This window comes from Cajanus cajan, chromosome 5 (genome assembly GCF_000230855.2).
Source record: "Cajanus cajan strain Asha chromosome 5, NIPB_CcT2T_4, whole genome shotgun sequence".
Taxonomy (NCBI): Eukaryota; Viridiplantae; Streptophyta; class Magnoliopsida; order Fabales; family Fabaceae; genus Cajanus; species Cajanus cajan.
Genome location: NC_138521.1, coordinates 23,553,297 through 23,577,554, shown reverse-complemented (window position 1 = coordinate 23,577,554; position 24,258 = coordinate 23,553,297). Strand labels below are relative to the sequence as shown.

At 30.3% G+C, this 24,258-nt stretch overlaps 1 protein-coding gene across 2 annotated transcripts; it reads right to left on the bottom strand.

Annotated features, from left to right (window-relative positions):
* Positions 1-542: 542 nt before the first annotated feature.
* Positions 543-6,009, bottom strand: LOC109810494 (cholesterol 22-monohydroxylase CYP90B51). Of its 2 annotated transcripts, none has more exons than XM_020373975.3 (8): positions 5,545-6,009; positions 5,122-5,446; positions 4,725-4,880; positions 4,360-4,614; positions 4,143-4,235; positions 3,868-3,946; positions 3,582-3,688; positions 543-1,001 (listed from the first exon to the last, which is right to left on the bottom strand). In XM_020373975.3, exons 1-8 carry the CDS (start codon positions 5,748-5,750, stop codon positions 747-749), a joined length of 1,476 nt encoding a protein of 491 aa, XP_020229564.1. In that variant the 5' UTR covers positions 5,751-6,009; the 3' UTR covers positions 543-746. The 2 variants fall into 2 exon arrangements, with proteins under 2 accessions (XP_020229564.1, XP_020229563.1); XM_020373974.3 differs by having other exon boundaries at positions 543-1,007; positions 5,545-6,007.
* Positions 6,010-24,258: the final 18,249 nt, after the last annotated feature.

Below are 24,258 nucleotides of genomic sequence, written 5' to 3'. Positions count from 1 at the left end.
AATATAAATTCAAAATACATTTTTAAGCAAAGATATTTAACTAAATTTTTTTTGTAATGAGTATTTAAAAAGTTTCAACGGGACAAATACTTTAATATTCGTTCCCATCATCATTTATTAATAATACAAATATATTTATTTAAATTATTTGTGATTAATCATGTTTATTATTCGATACGAATTTTACTTACAAATATGAATATTTTTTTTTCATCTTTAATAACATGTAAGTGGTAATAATTATCATATATACTATCCTTTAATATTATATATAAATGTACCATATTATTAAAGTCATAATTTTACATTTTGACATTTAATTATTTGAACCTCACAACTTTGTCTTAGAAAGACCTACAAGAGGTAAGGGACTTTTTTTTTATTACCTTTGGTTGTCTTCAATTTTTATGCAATTAAAGTGAAACTTTTTTGGTGTACTAGAACTAACTTAACATTAATTATAATTATTTTATTACAATTATTAGTTAGTACAAATATAAATTCAAAATACATTTTTACCCTTCAAATAAACTTTTAATTCATTAAACGTTGAATAAACTAAAGACATTTTTATTCATTTTCTACATATAGGAAACATGTCACTGATACAAACATGTTTTTTTTATCTTCTAACAGCGCGAAAATTAAAAAAACAAAAGAAAGAAAAAAAGAAGAAGCAGAAACTAATTTATTAAACCATAGGAAACCTAATAATGTTGTACCAAATGAGGAGGCTTTAGAGGGTATTAGGAGAGAGTTTGTGAAGGGTTTTTGTAGTTTTGGACTTTGATGGGTAGACCTTTGGGGAAATCGACAAAAGGGTATGCAAAAGGTTGATCTGCTTCAACGAGTTCCCAGTTGTAGTTAAGGATGAGATGGTGCATGAACACAGACATTTCAAGTTTTGCTAAGTCTGATCCCGTACACATTCTTGATCCTCCTCCGAATGGCATGAAGTTATTATTGCTTGCGTTTTGGCAACTTCCACTTGTATTATTACCCTGCACCTTCTCAAACCATAAATATTATAATCAAAATATTTATACTATTGGGCCTAAGTTGATATACGAGCATGAGCCACAAAGAAGTGCTTAACATTGAATCAGGATCTCTTAAACTTATCCAATCCATGAAAAAGATAGCTTCACTTCTAGTAAAAAAAAATTTAATTACTCAAAAAGTAATAAGTTGTAATTCTTGACAAAAAACAAAATGAATAAATCAATGATAAAATAAATACTTTTTTTTATAATAAAATATAATTTTCATTGAGATTTGAATGGTTAATTAACTTTGAGAATTCATTCCAACATAACTTTTAATTGTAAAATTTAACTTTAGTCCTTATAAGTTTTTTTTCAATTTCTTTTAGTTCTAATAAATTTTAACTTCTTTAAAAATATTTTCTATAACCATTTTATATGTTTATAATTACACCACATGCTACCTTAAAGTGATTAGTGATGTGGTATATACAACATATTAGTTTAAGTTCTTTTTTATAAATTATTTAAATAAAAAAATTTATTTTCTTAAAAAATAATTTCTAGCTACTTTTTAAAAATACTTTAAAAAAATTTAAATCATTTTTTATTTTACACAAATTGACCCATATAAAAATCTTGCTAATCAATATCTTAAGAAATTAGTATATAATTTTTTTTAATTACAAATCACATTAAAGTTACATAGACAAGTGTATTGTTACATTTTTTTAATGCGAAATTTTCACTACTGGTTGGAATTTTCCTATATCTATATATTACTAGTAGTATTTACGTAACATTAAACTAGCAATGAAAAAGACATTTCATACCTCTATAAAAAAATAAACATTTTTTTAATAAGTTGATAGTTACATTCTTAAAAATTAGTTATTATTTTGTATATGTATTTTCCCCTATTTTATTCATGGATATATTGGCAAAAAAAATTAAATATAAATATAAGAATATAATTATTTTTAAAAAAGTGGACACAAATAGAAAATATCCTCATTATATATTATTATAGACAATAGAATATTTGTTTTCAAAAATTTAAAATTTACAAAAACAAAATAACAATTTTTTTAACACTCATTATTAAGATCATAAACATAAATTTGGGTTGCTTTACTTCTCTTTAAATAAATTTCTATCTAATTTCAAAATATTTGAGTCAACAAGGTCAAAGAGACATTGTAACTAGTACTCCTCCTACAACAGCTAAAAGTATTACTAGTATTATTTGGTTTAAAGAAAGTAATAAATGAAGCAGGGTAAGAACAGAGTAGGCGATAGATAAGAGCAGCGTAGGTTGATAAAGGAAAAAAGCATACATGCACGTGCATGTGAATGCCCCACTTGCACACTATCTGCAACCACAGGGTCCTCCCCACACGTGCACAAAAAGTACCCTCATCATCATCCTTCATCGCATCTACTGGGACCCCTACGCTTCCCAAGATCCTTCTCCCCTCATTACCACACTTCATCTCTAGCTACTATACTAATCTCATCATCAAATTTACTCATATTAACCTAATCACTCTTATTTGAGACTACTAAAATGTGTACTTTAAGTTTTATTCATTATGCTAATATGATTGCTTAATATATAACTGAACCATGAAAATATATGATATTGTTTCTCACATCGAGCGTGAAATGAGTTATTTTGGGACTACAAATTTTGTATATTATAGAGAATCTGAGTCTGGTAGAACTATCTAGTTAGGACTAAGTCAACAAACAAGGATCATGCATTCTTTTCAGCTTCGTCAAAGAATGTAAAGTGCCTGATTCTGAAGCGCCGAATGTAAAGTGTTATGTACTACTAAAAGGGAAGCTAGAAAACCAAGCTAAAGGAAGCTAACACCTATAACTTCGGTTTACAACTAGAGACACGACATTTTTTTTATTACATTATTAGTAAGAGTATCCTAGGTCTACTAATCTCGCCCACGATTATCTCACTATTGCAAGTTCGAAGCAGTTTTAGTGTTTTACACATACGAGAATTAAACACCAGACTTCTTGCTAAACATGTGAACAAAAAGTGCCTAATTAATTATAATGTCAATCCATTGAGTTACATATATACAAAGTGTCGCTATTATTTCTCTATATTAAGAACACATATGCATCATTTTAGTAAGTATGGATTATTTTAAACACAACAATACTATTATCACAATAATATAAAAGATAAAATATAAAATTAAAGTATCATCCAAAATGTCATTGTTATGAGTTATCCGTGCTGTCTTGGCCGAAACTATGACTATAGGCAACTAATCTAATGCCTTATATATAGCTGTTTTGGCAAAATCTGAACCCCGTCATCAATTGAATTTTGTTCATTCACGGGCCACACATCCCATGGAGTGGAGTGATTGCATGTGGGAATCCACAGCAAGCACCAATTGGATTCAAGTGCTAAGAGATCGATGGGGACCTCTTCTTAGTGCTTAATAATCTTTTTTTTTCCCTTTTTCTAACAAATTCAAACATTGTCTTTAGAAAAGAAGAAGAAAAGGGAAGGATGATAATCATGCAAGGCGTGCATTGAGTCTATGGTTATAAATGTTTAAAACTAACCTGCCATCTCCATGGATTGAATTGCTGGGGTTGGTCAAAAAGTGAAGGATCCATATGCACCGCTGAAATCACCGGAAGGACTTTCCACCCACGTGGAATGTCATAACCTTTCAAACACAACAAACACACATTTTCAATACACAAAAGTTGTTGGATTTTCGGCAACTTTTCCTTTCACTACAACACTTAAGCCAATCCTTTCTCGTTTTTCTTTTCTTTTAGCCAAAAATGTAAGCAAACACAGTGATACTATTACTATATGTTCTTCTATTCGCCTATTTCTTACCTTTGTACCGAACATCTTTAATAGCCTTCCTGTGAAGGAACCTCACAACATTTCCTAGTCGAAGTGTTTCGTTTACAACCTTCCCAAAGACAAAGAAAGAGCAATTTATTATTAACGTAGATTTCATCGGTTGTAACGTGCTTCACCCCCATATAGTAATACTACTTTAAAAATAGAATAGTTATTGCTATTATTATATAATAGAAAAAGAGACAAGAAAGGACAGAAAGATGAACCCCAATTTATTTATCATCGCGTCATATACTATGACTTACACAGTGAGTAAACTCCATTCTCTTGTAATCATCCCAAGTCAATTCAAGCTCCCCTGTCTGCTTCTTAGAAGTGACTATTTCCACGTGCTCTTCCTATTATTTTCCAAAAAAAAATTATTGGTTAGGAGTAAAGTTAATAAAAAAGAAAAAAATTGGTTGCGATATTATTATATTGTCCTAAGAAAATATTCCACGTAACGTCATGGTACATGCTTACCCTTAATTGTTGTATAGCTCGAGGACAGCCTGACAAGAAGTAAATAGCCAGAGATATGGCTATCGATGATGTTTCATGGCCAGCAAAGAGCAAACTCAATATCAAGTCAAGTATTTGCTCACTTGTAAGTTTTGAATGCTTCAAAACCCAATTCAGAAGATCACCATCTTCCTCCAAACCTGCGTTTCCCTTTTGCATTCTCTTAGCCCTTACTTCCATTTTCGCCTCTATGAACTTCAGTATGTTGGACCTTGACTGTAAGATACAAAGGAAGCGTTACAGTAATAAAAATTAAAAATTCAGTACCAATAATTAATTATCGTGAGAAAATGAGATATAAATACATAGAGATTTATTATCGTTACCTTTAATGCTTTTCTGTATGCTGTTCCAGGAAAATTCAAAGGCACAGGAGATATAGCACCCTTCATGAAATAGACATATTCTCTCTTCAATTGCTCTGTCTCGAGATTCTCAGGATCCATGCTCATGAGATGTTTCGCCATAACATTGAAGGTGAACTGCAATTAAATTAAGAAAACCAACTTTTAACTAATTCTTAATGTTAATAAATATCCTAATAATAATGATTAAGGAATCAAAATTTGAAAGTTTTTATCAAAAAGTGTAACAATATATGCTCTCATGTAACTTAGTATAATTTTCAATAAAAATTTCTCTCGATTGATTCCTTAAACAGTAGGATTAAGATACTGGTTAGGAATAATAAAATTTTGACAAGAAAATTAGTTAGTTAGTCACCCTTTTTGCTTCGGCTTGAGCTGAGAATGTAGAATTTTGCTTCCACGAGGTTATAACTTGAAGGGCATGCCTCTCCATATCTTTGAAAAGATTTATTCGGAGCCTCGCATAACTGAGAAAGTTGAGTGATATATTCCTCATGTCTCTGTGCATGTCCCCTACTAAGACCAACATAGACCATTTCCCAAGTATTGCCCCAAGACTATTTGGATAACTGATCTCAAACAACTTCCCTTCGTTCTGCAATATGAACTTATTCAGCCCTGCATCTGCTGACACTATGGCTGGATCACCAAACAAGTGTGACTTGTAAATTGTACCATACCTGCACATGTTGAACATTTTTAGTCTTAATTTTGGGTGGTCTTATTTTATTTATTTATTTAATAATTTTCCATTTGGGGGTGAGTTTAATTTAATTACCTTGCTATGCGCTTCTCCATAAATTCTCCTAGTGTAACAGCAGAGAAAGGCTTCAAATACCCAAAGGTTTCACCGAGAAGGGGCCACCCCATTTGGCCAGGGGGGAGATTAAGGGTTGGTTTCTTTGTTTTGGTGAAAATGAAGATGACAACAAGAGCAAGGATGGAAGAAAGAAAACAGAAAGTGATCAGGTGTGAGTCTGACATGGTGCTAGCTTGTCTAATTCTTTCTACTTTCTCTTATGATTATCTCTCTCTCTCTAGGAAGAAAAAAAACACAAAGAAACAAATGAAACTTGCATGTGCAGTAGTAGCATGCAACAGGATGAGGAAAAGGTTTCACTCTTGCTGCTGAAAAGGAGTATCCACCTTTTTAGCCTAGTAAAATCACAAAATCAGGTGTTTCAATGGAATCGGACCTAATGAAAATGTGAAGCCAAAGGGGCCTTTTATAAGCTTCTCTTCTGTCTTTAAGCAGAAAAGGAACAGCAGAAAGTAGCGAAGAAGTAGGCTTTACACTTGGAAAACATGCACTTTACCAATCATGCTTAATTTACTATGCTTAAATCTACCTTGATTATGCTTAAAAAAAATAGAAAGTATTTATTTAAAAGTATATATGCAGATTCTCTTATAATTTTATTGTAATTTTTAATAAAATCTTTTCAAATTTCAGCATTAAAAAAATTATATCTACACAATTTTTTTTAGCATGTATAACTATATATAGAAATGATATCTTTATTTTATGTACCCATACTATTTGACATGTTTACTCTTTAGAAAATAGATATTTATGCAACATCAATACAAAAGTAAATAACTATCGAGTTAAACATCTATAACTATATATCAATATCTTTATTTATTTTGTGTTTACATTTATTTTACATGTTTATCTTTTAGAAAATATAATATAATCAATACAAAAGTAAATGACTGTCAAGTGAGTTAAATAAATATCTATAATTTTATATAAAAACAATATATTTATTTCGTATCCACATTTATTTAACATATTTACCTTTTAGAAAATAAAATATAATCAATACAAAAGTAAATAACTGTCAAGTAAGTTAAATAAATATGAAATAATTGTACTCTGAAATCTTTAAAATTAATTGATTAGAAAACGTGATTTCCAAAATATAATTTTTTTCAAAATACATTTTTAATAACCACTCACTATTATGTAATTTTATTATTTATTATTTTTTAAAAGTATTTATGGAGACACAGGTATCTTTTGTACAATAATTAAAATAAGAAAAATATTAAAGAGTGTTTTTAATGCATTAATTAAGAAATTAAAGTATAAAAATTTTATCGAAAAATGTATCTATCATTCCTGTTTAAGTTTTAATAATTGTTTTTTACATATTAGTTCTTTAATTATTGCCCAATAAGTGCTTGATAGCAAAATGCTTAAAGAAAAGTTAGGAGAACTCGAGTCTTTTGATGCAGCTGAAACTGTTTCCCAAGACCAGAGTTTATCAATGGTTACTTCAAAATTCGTGGCATATATGCTAAGTAATTACCCGTATTTGGTACTCGTTGAGAAAGTATAGATACACCTAAAACATTTTAAAAAAAAAAATAATAACTACTTAATTTAAGTACATATGGATATATATTTTTTAAGTACCTATCAAGTTTGTAGCAGTCTAAAGTATAAAATTTATATATGTCAATAAAAAAATTATTTTTTCTATTATTTTTATTTGCTCTTAATTCTTGATTCTCATCCATGAATAACATGACACAACTCATCAACAACTTCAACATATATAATGTTCAAGACTTATTATTGATGTTTTCACATTACAATTTTTATATTTTAGTATTTTACATTTTTTCATAAACTTTTATTACAAATGTCTTCTCAACAATTTAATAGGGGTCTGTAAGTGATAGTCAATTAACCTACAACTGAACAATATGTCACGGGAAAAATTGAGAGTAATAATCCCATTGGACTTTCAGGTACCTGTGAGAACTACAAGTTTGAATTCACATGTAAATGGAAGTAAGAGAAGAAGAGACATGAAGGACCATCAGAAAAAGACTTTTCAATAATGAGACTATCATTTATCTAGTGAAATAGTTAGGCTATTTTATTCTACTAGTTTGTCATTTAATATTACTAAGAATCCTTATTATTTCTATGTTTCACATATGCTGCTGATATTTCTAGCTATCTCAAGTTTTCTTTCACGTAGTTACTCTTAAAATATGATATATCATAATTAAAATGTGATATCATAGTTTAAGAATGCTATTATAATCATGTTATAAGTGTTAAGATTTTTATTATTGATATTTTAGTTCAAGTGACAAGTGTTCTATTTGTTTATAAATTCATTTTTATCATTTATACATTTTACTTATATTTTTTATATAGTTAAAAATAAATTTTTAAACTACATTAACATACTCGTACCTAGATTTAAAAAAAAAAATCACAAATCACGTATCTCGTATCCATATTGTCATCTGTAGAACCCGTATCCATGCAGCACATATATTATTTTGTTTTCTTAACTGTTGCTTTTGTTTTCTTTTACTTCTCTCGTGTGTTAAAAAAGAAATGGTTTAACCACGTGTGTGTGACTTACGATCAAGCTATGAAACAGAAAATGCGCACTTCAAGTAAAATGTTGTCCGTGACATTTATATTCCATTTGCAGGGAAAGGACAAGCGTGCATGCCATGACGATACAGTACGCTTTTGTTAAGCATGGTCTAGTTCTAGTTCTAGTAGTAACTAGCAGAAGAAATAACACAGAGTCATGCAGGTGATGGAAATTTGGAACCAAACCAACCTGGTTCCAATAACTTGATGTTTCAAATACCTAACATATAAAAGGGTTTATGATATATTGTTTATCTTTAGGTAACATTATTGATCATTTAATACTGAATTTTGAGTGGGTGTGGAGAGTGGAAGGTGGTAATAAATAGCGTAACGAAAAGAAGAGGAAAGAGAGAAAAGCAAAGCACATAAGCGATTAATGTGGGTGGTCCAGAAGGGAGAAGGGAGAAGGGAGAAGGGAAGCAATGCATAGGGGTTTGACAGAAACGAGGAGTCTGCGGTGACAGAGGAGAGGGAAGAAGAAAACAAAAGCAAACAAATTAAGATTCAAAGTAGCAGGGGGAGATTAATGGGGAGAAACAAGTTCATGTAAATGTGTGTAGAAGCATTAAAGGGAAGGTGGCAGGGCCCAGAGCAAGCCCAGGTTAGGGCCCATTAAGGGGACCTCAATCATTTCTCATTTCTCATTTCTCACGCGCCCATCTCTCTACTCGCTTTCCTCTGGCACTGCTTTCTAAGCTTCGCCCTTCCAAGTGTGAAGGGGGCAATCTATGTTTTCTATCATTATTCCCACAAATATTACGCCTCTTTCTCTCTCCATCAACTTATTCTCCTTACACTTTTAACGGAAGAAAATTTAGGTACAATTTTCTTTTAAAAGTATGCTTAATTGCTTATTATATATTCGGAGATAAATATAACCTAACATAGTAGTACAATTAGTCACTCCCTCAGACATTGGACATTTTCGTTCTAATTTTATAATTAAAAGGAATCTTTCTATTTTTTTTTTCAAAACCTTCAATAATTAATAAATTAATTCAATTAATGTTATATTACGAAGTTAAAGTTTGTTATATTAATATTAAAATATCACAATTTCTTAAAACTAAAATAATTTAGAACTAATGTAATTAATATTTTATCATACCGTTATAGTTTTTTTTATTATATGTGTTAGTATATTATATAATTACATAAATTATAAAATTTTAATTTATTTTATAACATTTGTATATAAAAATATGTGGGGGAAGTTTTGTAGTTACAAGTTTTTATTAGAGGAAATTATTAAAGAGAAGCAAAAATAATATTTATTTATTTTTAATTATTTTCAGTAATAGTTTATTTTATAATATTGTAAAAATCTAATAATGATTGATAATTTATTTTATAATATTTATTTTGATATATTTATTTTTTAATTACTTTCAATAGCAGTTTATGAAAATCTAACAATGATAAATAATTATTAAAATATTTTATCCAATTTTTTTTAGTTATATATATATATATATATATAGTCAGTAACAATTTATTTTATAGCATTACAATTAAAATATTTTATCCAAATTTTCCTTATAGTTTGATTTTTTTATTTATTAGTAATTATTAAAATATTTATATATAAATTTTTATTTTGATATATTTACTTTGATATTTTTTTTTAATTATTTTGAGTAGAAATTTTAATATATTTGTTTTTTAAAATTATTTTTTAGTAATACTTTATTTTATAATAATATTTATTTATTTATATATATAAAATATTTAGGATGAGGTTATTGTTGGGAATAAATATTTAGGATGGATTTATTGGAGGAAATATTAGAAAGAAGTTCATAGAGGGAGTTTTGAAGAGAAGAAATTATTCTTTTATATATATACTATAGAAGCTTTACACTTTATTCTTGTAATTATCTTTATCTCTTTTTGAAATGATCATTGACTCTTATAGTATCTGTAAAACAATTTCAGTTCATTGAAAGGATTTAGTTTAGGAAAAAAGAAATTTGTTGAACTATATTTTTATGATAAAAGAATGAAAGATGAGAGAAAAAGAAAGAATAAAGTTCAAATAACTGATAGGAGAAAAAAGAAGTCTCATCTAATTTAAAAATGAAATAAGAAATTGAAAGGATAAAAAAATAAAAATTACAAAAGAAGAATAATATAAAATAAAAAATAATAACTTTTAATGATTATATTAAATAACATAATTATTTAATTTATATAATTAATTGTGTAACGACCCGGCTGGTCACTACACCCGGCATAACACACTAGAAACACCAGACAGATAGAACAAGTATATAAATATAGGATCTATAATATATAAATATACAAGGTTCTAGTCTGACTAGAGTTAAAGTGTACTAAAGAAAAATTACAACCAAATGCTACTATCCCAAGTAGCTACAAGCAAAACAACATCACCAAGCAAAACAGCTGCAAGGTCCGCCAGAGACTCACCACAAGACGCCCATCTATTCCTGTCCTGCTCCCATACATAGTATGATCATCGCAGTCCAATAACATGGAAAACAACAAAAGGGTAAGCTAGTGAAATTAAAATTCAACATACAATTATATAAATATCAATATAAATAACAACAGATACAGTTATCAGCACACTTGTACAACTTATACCACTCAACAATATCAGCACCGCAATGCGGCAATATCAGCACTGCTTAGCAACAACAACAGCACCACTCTAGTGGCTATAACGGCACCGCAAAGCGGCAACAACAGCACCGCCTTAGCGGTTAGAATCAGCACCACATGTGTGGCTAACAACAGCACCGACTTAGCGGCTATAATATCACCCAACCCAGCATATCTCAGCACAGCACAGCACAACAATTCAACAAAATTATTACTTTCTACAATTCAGCCCAACGGTCTATAATTCCGCTATACTATATAATTTCTCTTATTAATCCATTGATTCCAGCTCAACAATACACCTCTAATACAACTAACATATTTATCTTAGCTTTATCCCCTAATCATCACAGCATATTCATCAAATTCACTTGGCTCAGCATATAACATCATTGATTAACAATTTCAGCACAACTCAACAGTCAACATCATATAGATCATCATCTCCTTTCGCGCCCGGCGCACTCGAGGTCGCGCCCAGCGCGGCTCAACCCGAGAGCACCAAGGCTCTCCCACGCCTGGCGCAATTCCAAATTGCGCCCAGCGCCTGCCTGGCAGAGACTCAAGGAGTCTCGTGCGCCCAGTGGGGCCTAACCCGCGCCCAGCGTGGGGAAGGCAGAGACCTACCAGGGTCTCGCGCCCAGCGCAATTCACAATTGCGCCCAGTGTGCTCTTGGCAGAGACTCCCAAGGAGCCTCCGCGCCCAGCGAGTCCAAAAGTGCGCCTAGCGCGGTCCAAGTATCCCAAAAACATGTTACTCTTGATATCACGCCCAGCGCAGCTCGAGTCACGCCCGGCGCGGGCCAACCAGAGACTCCCATTTGCAAGCTCGCCCAGCACACAGCCTTGCGCCCGGCGGGCTTGCCTAAACAGAGTCTCCTGGTGGTCGCGCGCCCGGCGCGAAGAACAGCGCCCCGCGCGAACTCATCAGTAACTTCCCCAAGTTCGAAAAATTGCTCAAAACCTGCAAATCTTAACAGAAAACAAGCATGCAATCCAGCCAAAATGCCACATTCTCATCAAACATCAAGAAAAATACCTCATTTTCCACATGCAACCACAATCCAAGAATTTCCTCAAAATTTCTCAAAAATCCCGAAAACCCCAAAAGCTTAACTTTAGAAGTTCTCAACCAAAATCATCAGTTGTCAACCGTTTAAATGAGTCCCCAAATCCCCCTTTAACCAAAACACAGCATAAAACTAACTTCCCTTACCTTGAATCCAGAAATTCGAGCTCCGGGCACTTGAATGAAGAAGGAGAACGAAAGGGAGCTTGAACAAAGAGGAAGAACAAGCTTGGGGACTCAGCTCTCGGACAAGGAATCAGTTCTCCTACCACTTGCACCTAGAGTCACCAAGATTCACCACAAGGAATTTTGAGAGAAAAGAAATGAGTAAGGGTTGAGGAGAAGAAAAATGAGTGAAGGAGGAGGTGAGTGAGAGAGAGAGAGAACGGGGGTCTCACAAATTGCATATGAATATAGACGTTTCATTGTAAATATCACTGAATCGAATTTATTTTTTTTAGGTTCGTTCCTGGAGTATCCACTCCCGGCACCTCAAAGGGTGGGATAGCTGGCCCCAAGATTTAACGCGGCTGCATACACAAAGCAGGATTCGAACCCCTGACCTTGCTTAAGCGTGGATCAACCCCTACCGCTGAACCACACGCTTGGGGTTACTCTGAATCGAATTTTTAAGAGAGTTTTAGTAATTTTGATAATTTTAATATATTTTAAAACCTTCGATAATTATTAATTGATATAATTGATATAATTGATATTTCATAACATCATTCTCTCTATATATAGATATATATAATTTTAAAATATCAAAAGTGAAAATTTGTTTTAAAAAATGAAAAGGAAAGGATAGATAAAGTAACAAATATGATATAAATAGATTATATTGTGTTTGATACTTTGATATAAATAAGGACATCATTAGAAGTGGAATAATTTTGTCAATATCATAATTATAATTTTAAAATGATATTTGAGACACTTATAAGAATTATGAGTAGTGAAGTCTATTTTAAAACCTATTTAGACTTCTATGTGATTTCTTGAAAGGGTTATAAGTATCCTTACAGTGTAATTTGATACTATTCATAATTAAATTGAATAAAATAATCAACTTTTCATATAATTAAACTCACGTGTTACATTTTTGAATCTTAAAAAGTTTAATTTTAAATCCTATTGATAAAATTGATATTATTTATTTTCATAATATTATGCGTCTATTATTTAAATTGATGGAGATCATAACTTAAAATCATTCTATTATAATTTGATTCCGACTTTTACATGAATAATAGAATTTAATGAAATTATAATAAGCTTTTATTTCCTTAATTTTTTCAATACAACATTTATAAGAGAATAATTTCCCTAATTTTCAATGTTATTTTTTCCTCTTAAAGTCAATCTAGCAATGACACACATATGTTTTTATTAAATGATTTTTATAAAATATTTTATCATTTTGTTATTAATCATTATAATGAGAAAGATTCACTTATTTTTTAAATAAAAAGAAAGACGTAAAAAAGTTATGATTTTTTTAAAAGAATATATGATTGTGTTGCATGATTTCTAGTAGTTAATTTTAATATATATATTTTTTATTTTTCTTATATCATTCATTTCTTACAATGATAAAATAAAGTGTTACTGAGATGTGTCTTTCAAATATATTTTTTTTGTATAAAAAATTTATTTTTAGACTATATACATCATTATGGTATAAAAATTAGTGTAAATTTTGAAACTAAATTGATGTCTGAAGATACATAAAGAGAAATGTCATTTTTACAATGATTTCTCAATTTGAAAAATATGCTACATTTTTCATATATCTATTGTTCTCTTGAAGCAACAATCTTAAGAAATATTTTAAATTGATTTATTTTCTCTTGAAGACTAAACAAAATGATGAACTTTTTTACGTATGAGACCATTTTAACTAGCATTATTTCATTTCTTAAAGTGAATGTACCAATGTATTAATTTTTATCTTCTCATATTCAATAATGTGAGAATTTAATGTTATATGATACTACAAAATATAATTGAAAGCTCCAACACAACTAATATAATGATGGAAGACCATGGGTTAAAGGCCTAATTACTAAAGTCATGGCTAATAGCATATAAGGGTGGGTATACGGACCGATCTGGCCCGTTTAAGGCCCGGTCCGTAAAACCCACGTTTTATACGGGCCAGATAAGTCCGGTCTGTAAAATAAATGGACTTATTTTCTAAGTCCGTATCCGGCCCGCCAAAATCTGCGGATAACGGACTGGTCCGCAGGCCTAAATAATGGTTCAAAAAAATAAATTTTTAAAAATTAAAAATACATAAAATTAGAAGAAAAAAATATTTTTTTTATAAGCTAAATTTTATCATACTAAAATTTATCAATAGTTAAAATGGTTTAAAATACTAAATATTAAAATTTTAAAATAAAAATAATTACAAATACTTAAATAATAATACCAAACTTTCAATAATAAAAGCATCAAAATGTCATAAAAATAATTCAAATGACAAATACATACCTACTAAACATAATTTTAATGTCATAATAATTTTAAAAATTAAATACAGCTTAATATTAAAATCGTAATTTCAAAATATTTATTAGTGAAGTCCGCGGACTAGTTCGCGAACCCGCAGATTAAATCCACCAAGTTCGCGAACTTCACGGGCCGGGCTCAAAAATTAAACATAGTCATACAGATTTGAAAAAAAGGGTCTGTTATCCGCGAAATCTGCGGGCTCAAGCTACTCTTCACGTGGACTATTACATCTTGAGGCTTGGCCTAGTAAGCTTGTATAGATTATGACTATTTCATTGTATTCTTTTTGCCTTGTATTTTGGGCATTTTTGACCATAGGCTTTGCATAGCCAATATTCGTCTCATTTTTCTTGTATTTTCATTTTAGAAATTATTGTATAGTTTATTTTTGACCTTGTATTTTAGGACAATTAGTGTAGGACATTTTAGAATAGGAGAACCTTCATGTTCATTAGAATTTAATTTAGGGTTGCATTTCATGTGCATTTGAAGCACATATAAATGGTCATGCCTAGGTGCCATTTGCATGACTCAAATCCACATGAAATGTGGTCTAAATCAAATTCCTAATGAATATAAGGTTCACGTGATAGGGTAAGGATTGAGTGGGATGGCCAAAGCCACCCAAATTTGAATTTCAAATTCAAATTTGGGCAAACTAGGGTTAAAAGAAACTGCACCATGGTTCTTTTTAACCCTAGTTAAGCTTAACTTCTTCCACAAGTTTCCTAGCCCTATAAATAAGTGTTTGTCGACCATTGATTCACTTTTGATGCATATGAGAATTGAAATTTAAAAAATTCTCTCTTTCAAGAGTCATTCAACCGAGGAGAACACTTTCTTCTTACACTACAAGAAAAATGTAAATTTCTGACGGAAAATTTCTGACGAATATGGATCTGTCGGGAATTTCTGACAGAAATATAAATCCGTCAGAAATTTCTGACAGAATTTTCTGTCGGAAATTTTTCGTCTAAAATTTTCGACGGAAATACAAATTCGTCAAAAATTTCTAACGGAAATATAAATCCGTCGGAAATTTCTTATTTTTATTATTTTTAATTCTTATTTTTAATTTCTTATTTTAATTTCTTATTTTTAATTTATTATTTTTAATTGCTTATATATATTTGTAGTTTAAAAATTTTATATATAACTTTTAAAGGTATAAATATATATTATAATTATTTATTACAAGTTTTTTATATCTACGGTTAGTATTAAAGATGAAAATAAATTAGCTCACACTATATTTTATTATAATTTAGTTGGTTTGAACCTAACTTTCTTTAAAAATATATATCTTAAGTATGACTTATTTATCTATCATAGACATCTTTTAAATGTTTGGGTAGAACTACAATCATAAATACTTATTTTATAATAATTTAACACTATTAAAAATAAAAATAAATATGTTAAATTTTATAAAAATAAATTTTAATTTATTTATGATGTAAATATGTTTTTAATATCTAATATATATTTTTAGATGATAATTTATTTTAAAATATATCTTATAATAACAATTCTAAATGGAACATAAATCTTCTGATTTTTCTTATTTTGATTTTTTTAATCAATGTATACAATTTTACTATTTTGATTTTTTCAATCAATGTATATAATAAATAAAAAACACAAAAGATAAACATGCATGCTACAAATTTTATTTTATCAAAAAAATTTATTTTAATATATTACATTATATATGTAAATATTAAGACACACACACACACACACACATATATATATATATTATAATTAAACTTTTTAAAAAAATTAATTCATTATAAAGAAATTTTTTTATCACATGAGAATTAATTTCTTTCAAAAATTTGACATATATCAAATAAATAAACATTTTTTTCTGAATCTATATATTTATTTTATTAGAATATAATTATTATTTTTAAAATATATTATTTTTTTAGATAAAAAATTATGTATATGTCAAATAGTAGTGGGGGCAAGTGCCCCACTATTCCAAACGTGCATCCGTCCCTTTATATATATATGTGTGTGTGTGTGTGTGTATATATATATATATATATATATATATATATATATATATAATATAGGGGGTTATAATTATACCGGTGTAACTTTTACTAAGTATTATCCTGCTCAATAACTTTATATTAAATGTGAATTTTGTAAATCCAACCGTTAAATTGAAAGTTCATATCACTTTATACTTGTATATCAAATTTTGTTAAAATTTAACAACAACTGGAAGGTAATCAAAGTGTTCATATTTTAGTGTATTTTGAAATGAATATATTACATCAATTTTATTTTATAAAAATGAAGTATCAAATCATCTTGGATTAATATAAAGTTTTGTATATATAATCTATAAGAGATATGAACTTTCAATCTAACAGTTAGATTTATCAAATTCACATTTAATATAAAGTTATTGAGCGGTGTAATACTTAGTAAAAGTCACATTTAATATATATATATATATATGAGGGGGGTTATAAATACATTTTTTGAATTTTATATGTTTGATTTAAGATAACTTACAAAATAACTCTTGGTAAAGTTATTCCGCTCAATAACTTATGGTGTGTGTTGAATTTCATCGATCCAATTAATTGCTAAATTAAAAGTTATTAAATTTTACTAATAATTAATATAAAAAAATTAATTAGTTTTGGAATAAATTATTTGCTAATTAACAATATAATTGAAACATTACTTATTTTAAATTATTTAACTAAAATCTTATTGACAATTTACTATATGATCTTAATATTTTTGTCTAACTAATATCTGGTCTTAAATTTGATATGAGAATATTATATATAATTAGATAAGATTTTAAGTTAGTATTTTATTAATAGTTGATAATTAAAAAAAAACAAGGATAAATACATTGAATTTTATATGTTTGATTTAAGGTAAATAAATATATTAAATTAATTAATAATTTATTTAAAATATTAAAATTTAATTTATAAGTATGTAATAAATAAATATTTAAATTTTATAAATTATATTAACATCATAAATTATAAAATTAAATAATTTAAATTATAATTTTAAATAAAAATAAGTAGATGTTAATTATAAAAGTAAGTACATATAAAAAAAAGAATAATTAAATATATTATTATTATTATTATTATTATTTTTATTATTATTCATAATATAAAATTATTATATATTATTATTATAGTACAAATATGAGATTGTATATTTGAGGATGACTTAAATGAATTAATTTGTACAAGTTATACTGACAACATACATATACATTTCGGTAGCTTACTCATCAGAACTTCACAGTTAAGCGTGCTTGACCTGGAGTAGTACTGGGATGGATGACCTTCTGGGAAGTTTCCCAGAAATTGCACAAGTAAGGATAAAACACGTTAAACAGTTAGATATCGTGAAATAGAATGCTTGAGAGGCCAAATATGATGGTTGTTACATTAATAAATTTATTAAAATTAAAAAAAATTATAATTTGTGACAGAAAATTCCGACGGAAATATCCGTCGTAAATTTCTGACGGAATTTTTTGACGAAAATATCCGTCGAAAATTTCTATCGGAAATCAGCATTTTTCTTGTAGTGTTAAGAACTTCCACAAAGGATTCCTTCCTTTGTACCTTCAGATCTTCTTCTCCTTTAAGGAGAATTGGCGCAACAAACCTTGCTTCTTTGAGTTTGGATTGTGATTCATCAAGTTTTGTTCAACCTCAAGAAAGATTATGCAATTCAGAGGAGCATTGAAGAAGAAACAAGTGAACAAGAGTCCAATGTGGAGTTAGCTTATCCTTATGAAGGAGAACTTCTAATGATTAGGAGACTCCTTAACAATCAACCTAGTGAGACTCTATCTCAAGGAGAGAACATTTTTCATACTAGATGGAATGTTTTAAACAAAACATGTTCTCTCATTGTAGATAGTGGATCATGGTGCAATTGTTGTAGCACTAGGTTGGTTGACAAGTTGTGTTTAACTATTATGTCACATCCCAAACCTTATCAATTGCATTAGCTAAGTGAGGATGGGGACATAATAGTTGATCAACAAGTGAAGGTCAAGTTTTTCATTGGGAATTATGAAGATCAAGTTTTATGTGATGTAGTGCCAATGGAAGCTTATCATATTTTGTTAGAAAGACCTTTGCAATTTGACAAGAAAACTATGCACAATGGTCTTACTAATGAGATCAGCTTCACACATAAGGAAAAGAAATTTGTGCTTCAACCTCTGTCACCTCAATAAGTGATTGAGGATTAGGCACAAATGAAACTCAAAAGAGATGAAGAGAAAAAACAACAAAAAAGAAAGTAGAAAAGAGAGAAAGAAAAAAGTCCTTAAAGCATAAGGTTACGGAGTTGTCTAGGGAGAATAAAGTCCCCTCCCTAGCAGTTTTTCCTTAATAGAGTTCTTTAAATCAAAATCTCTCTAAATAAACTTTCTTGATAGAACAAGCCTCCTATATCCTTCTTTGTAGAAGGACTTTCACTTGCACTACCACAATTCTAGGAAGTGAGACTCTTCCAAATAAGGTTAAAAATCTTTTAAAAGAATTTGATGACCTATTTTCTCTTGAAGGACTTATGGGCCTTCTTCCTGTTAGAGGAATAGAGCATTAAATTGATTTAGTACTTGGATCCAACCTACCCAATAGGCCTGCTATAGGAATAATCCTCAGAAGACTAAAGAGATAGAGTCTCGAGTCCAAGAATTATTGGAGAAGGATTGGATTCGTAAGAGTCTAAGTCCTTGTATTGTTCCAGTGTTGTTGGTTCCCAAAAAGGATGACAAGTGGAGAATGTGTTGTGATAGTAGGGCCATCAACAACACCACTGTGAAATATATACATCTTTATCCCTAGGCTTGATGACATGCTAGATGAGCTTCATGGAGCCATTATATTTCCAAAGTTGATCTTAAGAATGGTTACAATCAAATTAGAATTAAAGAAGGAGATAAATGAAAAATCGTTTTCAAGACCAAGTTTGGATTATATGAATGGTTGGTTATGCCATTTGGGCTTACCAATACTCCTAGTATTTTTATGCGTCTCATGAATCATGTCCTAAGGGATTGTATAGGTACATTTGTAGTAGTATATTTTGATGATATTCTTGTATATAGTAGTAGCCTAAGTGATCACATAGGATACTGAAGGCAAGTCTTTTCAATTCTTAGGGAAAATCATCTTTTTGGAAACTTAGAAAGATGTACTTTTTGTGTAGATAATGTAATGTTTTTAGGTTTTATAGTAAGCAAAAATGGGGTTCATGTGAACCTCTAGAAAATCAAGGTCATCCAAGAATGGCCTACACCTCAAAGTGTTGGAGATGTTAGGAGTTTCCATGGTTTGTCAAGCTTTTATAGAAGATTTTTTTCTAACTTTTCTACACTTTCCTCCCCACTAAATGATTTGGTTAAGAAAAATGTTGAATTTCAATGGGGAGAAAAACAAGAAAAAGCCTTCCTAACTTTAAAGGATAAACTCACTCATGCTCCACTTCTAGTTCTACCTGATTTTTCAAAAACTTTTGAGCTAGAATGTGATACTTCTAGGGTTGGCATATGGGCGATTTTGTCGCAAGGTGGGCACCCAATCACTTATTTCAATGAAAATTAAAAGGTGTTTCACTCAACTACCCCACCTATGACAAAGAGCTATATGTTTTAGTTAGAGTTTGTCATTCATAGTGACCATGAGTCACTAAAATATTTGAGGGGTCAAGGCAAGCTAAATAAGAGACATGCAAAATGGGTTGAGTTTTTAGAATAATTCCCATATGTGATCAAATACAAAAAGGGAAAATCTAATATTGTTGTTGATGTTTTATCAAGGATACATACTTTACTTGTCTCTCTTGGATCTCAAATTCTAGGATTTGATCACATTAGGGAGTTATATTCTAATGACTCTAAATTTAATGACATATTTAACAAATGTTTGCATAAGTCACAAGGAAGGTTCTATGTTTTGGAGGGGTACTTGTATAAAGAAGGAAAAATTTGCATACCCCAAGGATCCATTAGAAAACTCCTTGCAAAGGAAAGTCATAAGGGTGGCCTCATGGAGCATTTTGGAGTTAAAATTACTTAAAGAAAGATTCTTTTGGCCCCATATGAGGAAAGATGTTGAAAGGTTTTGCTCTAGATGCATAGCTTGTTTACAAGCTAAGTCTAAAGAAATGCATCATGGCACCTACACACCCTTTCTAGTTGCTAATTCTCCATGGATTGATATTAGTATGGATTTTATATTGGGCTTACCTAGAACCCAGAGAGACATGGATTCTATCTTTGTGGTAGTGGACAGATTTAGTAAAATGTCCCATTTTATTCCTTGCCACAAGATAGATGATGCTAGTAATATAGCAAGACTCTTCTTCAAGGAAGTGGTTAGACTTCATGGTCTGCCTAAAACCATTGTATCAAATAGGGATACAAAGTTCTTAAGTCATTTCTGGAGGACTCTCTAGAGCGGGCTTGGAACTAAACTATTTTTCTCATCTACTTGTCACCCTTAGACTAATTAGAAAACTAAAGTAGTTAATAGATCCCTATCTACCATGTTAAGGGCAGTCCTTAAAGGAAATCATAAGTCTTGGGATGAGTACTTGTCCCATAAAGAACTCGCTTACAACAGGGTAGTCCATAAGACTACTAAAATCTCTCCTTTTGAGGCTGTTTATGGCTTCAACCTTTTCACACCTTTAGACTTGATACCCTTACTTGATTTATACTCATCATTATTTTCATAAAGAAGGGATATTTAAGGATGATTTTATTAAAAAAATTGCATGAAAGGGTTAAAGATAACATTCAGCAACAAAATGAGAGATATGCCTTAGAAAGAGGTAAAGGAAAGAAAACCCTCATTTTTGAGGAGGGGGATTGGTTTTGGCTTCACTTGAAGAAGGAGAGGTTCCCTACTCAAAGGAAGTCTAAACTCAATCATAGTGGAGATGGTCCTTTCCAAGTCCTCCAACAAGTTAATGATAATTCATATAGGTTAGACCTCCCAGATGATTATGGAGTGAGTACTACATTTAATGTTAGTGATCTTATTCTTTTTGTAGGATTTGATGAGGAGGAGGGTGAGCCTATAGATTTGAGGACAAATCCTCTTCAATAGGGAGGGGATAATGGAAGACCATGGGCTAAAGGCCTAATTACTAGAGATTACTAGAGCCATGGCTTAGAGCATACATAAGGGATTGGCTAGTTTGGAGGATAGTGGACTTTCTAGGCCCAAGCTACTCTTCACGTGGACTATTACATCTTGAGGCTTGGCCTAGTAAACTTGTACATAGATTAGGACTATTTCATTGTATTCTTTTTGCCTTGTATTTTGGGCATTTTTGACCATAGGCTTTACATAGCCAATGGTCTCATTTTTCTTGTATTTTCATTTTAGAAATTATTGTATAGTTTATTTTTGACCTTATATTTTAGGATAATTAGTGTAGGACATTTTAGAATAGGAGAACCTTCGTGTTCATTAGAATTTAATTTAGGGTTGCATTTCATGTGCATTTGAAGCATGCATAAATGGTCACGCCTAGGTGCCAGTTGCATAACTCAAATCCACATGAAATGTTGTCTAAATCAAATTCCAAATGAACACAAGGTTTAGTGATAGGGTAAAGATTGAGTGGGACGGCCAAAGCCACCCAAATTTGAATTTTAAATTCAAATTTGGGCTAACTAGGGTTAAAGGAAATCACACCATGGTTCTTTTTAACCCTAGTTAAGCTTAGCTTCTTCCACAAGTTTCCTAGTCCTATTAATGAGTGTTTTGTCGACCATTGATTCACTTTTGATGTATATGAGAATTGAAATTTCATAAATTATCTCTTTCAAGAGTCATTCAACCGAGGAGAACACTTTCTCCTTAAGAACTTCCACAAAGGATTCTTTCCTTTGTACCTTCAGATCTTCTTCTCCTTCAAGGAGAACAGGCACGCCAAACCTTGTCTTTTTGAGTTTGGATTGTGATTCATTAAGTTTTGTTCAACCTTAAGAAAGATTGTGGAATTTAGAGGAGCATTGAAGAAGAACCTCAATCACTTCTTCAAGCAACTTCCATCATATGTTGTTATTGGACGGAACAAAATTGCATATTAAAAATGCATTATATTCTTCTAAGTCTTATAAAAACTTATTAAGTTTCAAGAATATTTGTTAGATGGGTATCACACTACAAAATAAATGCTATTTAGTGGGGGTTATTTTACAAGGGTTTTAAAAACCTCCTCAAATTAACATGACTTGCGGCATTTTTGAGAAACGCTTAAAATTCTGAATATAGTGGCAATTTCTATCATTTTTTTGAGAAGGTTTATGCCCTCCTAAATTCATATACAATTTTTTCCGGAAAAATTTTCATCGCTTTCCCTCTTTTACTTTTCCCCAATTTTTTTCACCCAATCCCTCCTTCAATCACTCTTCCACTCTTTGGATCACTAAGTTATCATTCTTTCGCATCCATCAACCATTTCGTGCTTCAACCCTTTCTTCTCTCTCGCCATTACAATCCCTTTCCTTTTTTCCACAGGTACCATTTCCTTTTTCTCTTTTCCATTAGGTTTTCGTTTCGGATCTCTCATCCCACGTCTTTTGCACTTTATTCCACAATGTTGGATCCAGTTTCCTTTGTCTTGAAGAATTGACTTAAATTAATTTGATTTTATCGCGTCGCTTGTTCAATCAATGTTCAATGTGCTCGTATCATGTATGAAGGTTACACGAATAAGATGCTAGTCTTCGTATTTCGTTTATTTTCTGGAATAGCGTTTGCTAAGTTATTTTCCTGACTTCGATTGATGACTAACTTCACAACTCAATCAATCCATTGCTATAGCCTATAGTATTGACTTTGTGTCCTGGTTACAAAATTGGCGTACCGTGGACAATGATAACTACGATATCCCTATAGTATTGACTTTGTATCCCCGAACCCCAAGTATATTGCAAGATGTTAATTAAGGAAGTCCATCTGTTTGTAGTCTGCTGTTTCTTTTTTTAATTTTTTTTTCTTTTAATAGAGGTTTGATGATAGTATTTATTGATGCCTTATATTTCCAATCTAGAAGACTCTAGATTTCATGAGGTATTTGTTTCTTTGGGCTAATTTCAACTTGTTTTCCCGATATTAATAGGCTTTTTATGTGACACCCTTACTACCCGAACACATATATAAATATTAATCATATAAATAAACAAAAGAATAAAATTTTTAACATTGGTAAAAGGGTTCACATGAGAATCTTCAAAATTATTCTTCAATAACCACAATAATAAAAATGAAACGCAGGAGTTTACAAATTGTTTTCAAAAATAATAATTACAATTCCAAATCCATATAAAAATCTATGTCCTAAAAATCCTCTACCCCGACGTCACAATATCAGAGCATACCCACAATTCAACTGTTGGCATTCTAGAAATTACAGGGCCAAGAACACTCACATCATACAATCAAAAATCACACTTAGATAACTAGCATAAAATTGTCTAGCATCCTCAACTCTAATTTGATGATATCACATCCTAAGGTCAATCTTACTAAACACACAAACACCCACTAATTGATATATAAGATCATCTATCCTCATATCAATATACATGCATATCAAATCATATTAAAACACCTAATTCAAACATTCATGTATCTACTATACCTAATCATGTACGAATCCATCATCATTTACTCCATACAGCATGTACATGAACCAACTTTACCACATAGCATCATACAACCTTAAACTACCTCTCAATCTATATGAAAACACCTCAAAACATCATAACCAAATCAATTTTTTTTTATCCTTGCATTGCCTAACAACTCAAAACATCATGACACTGTACATAT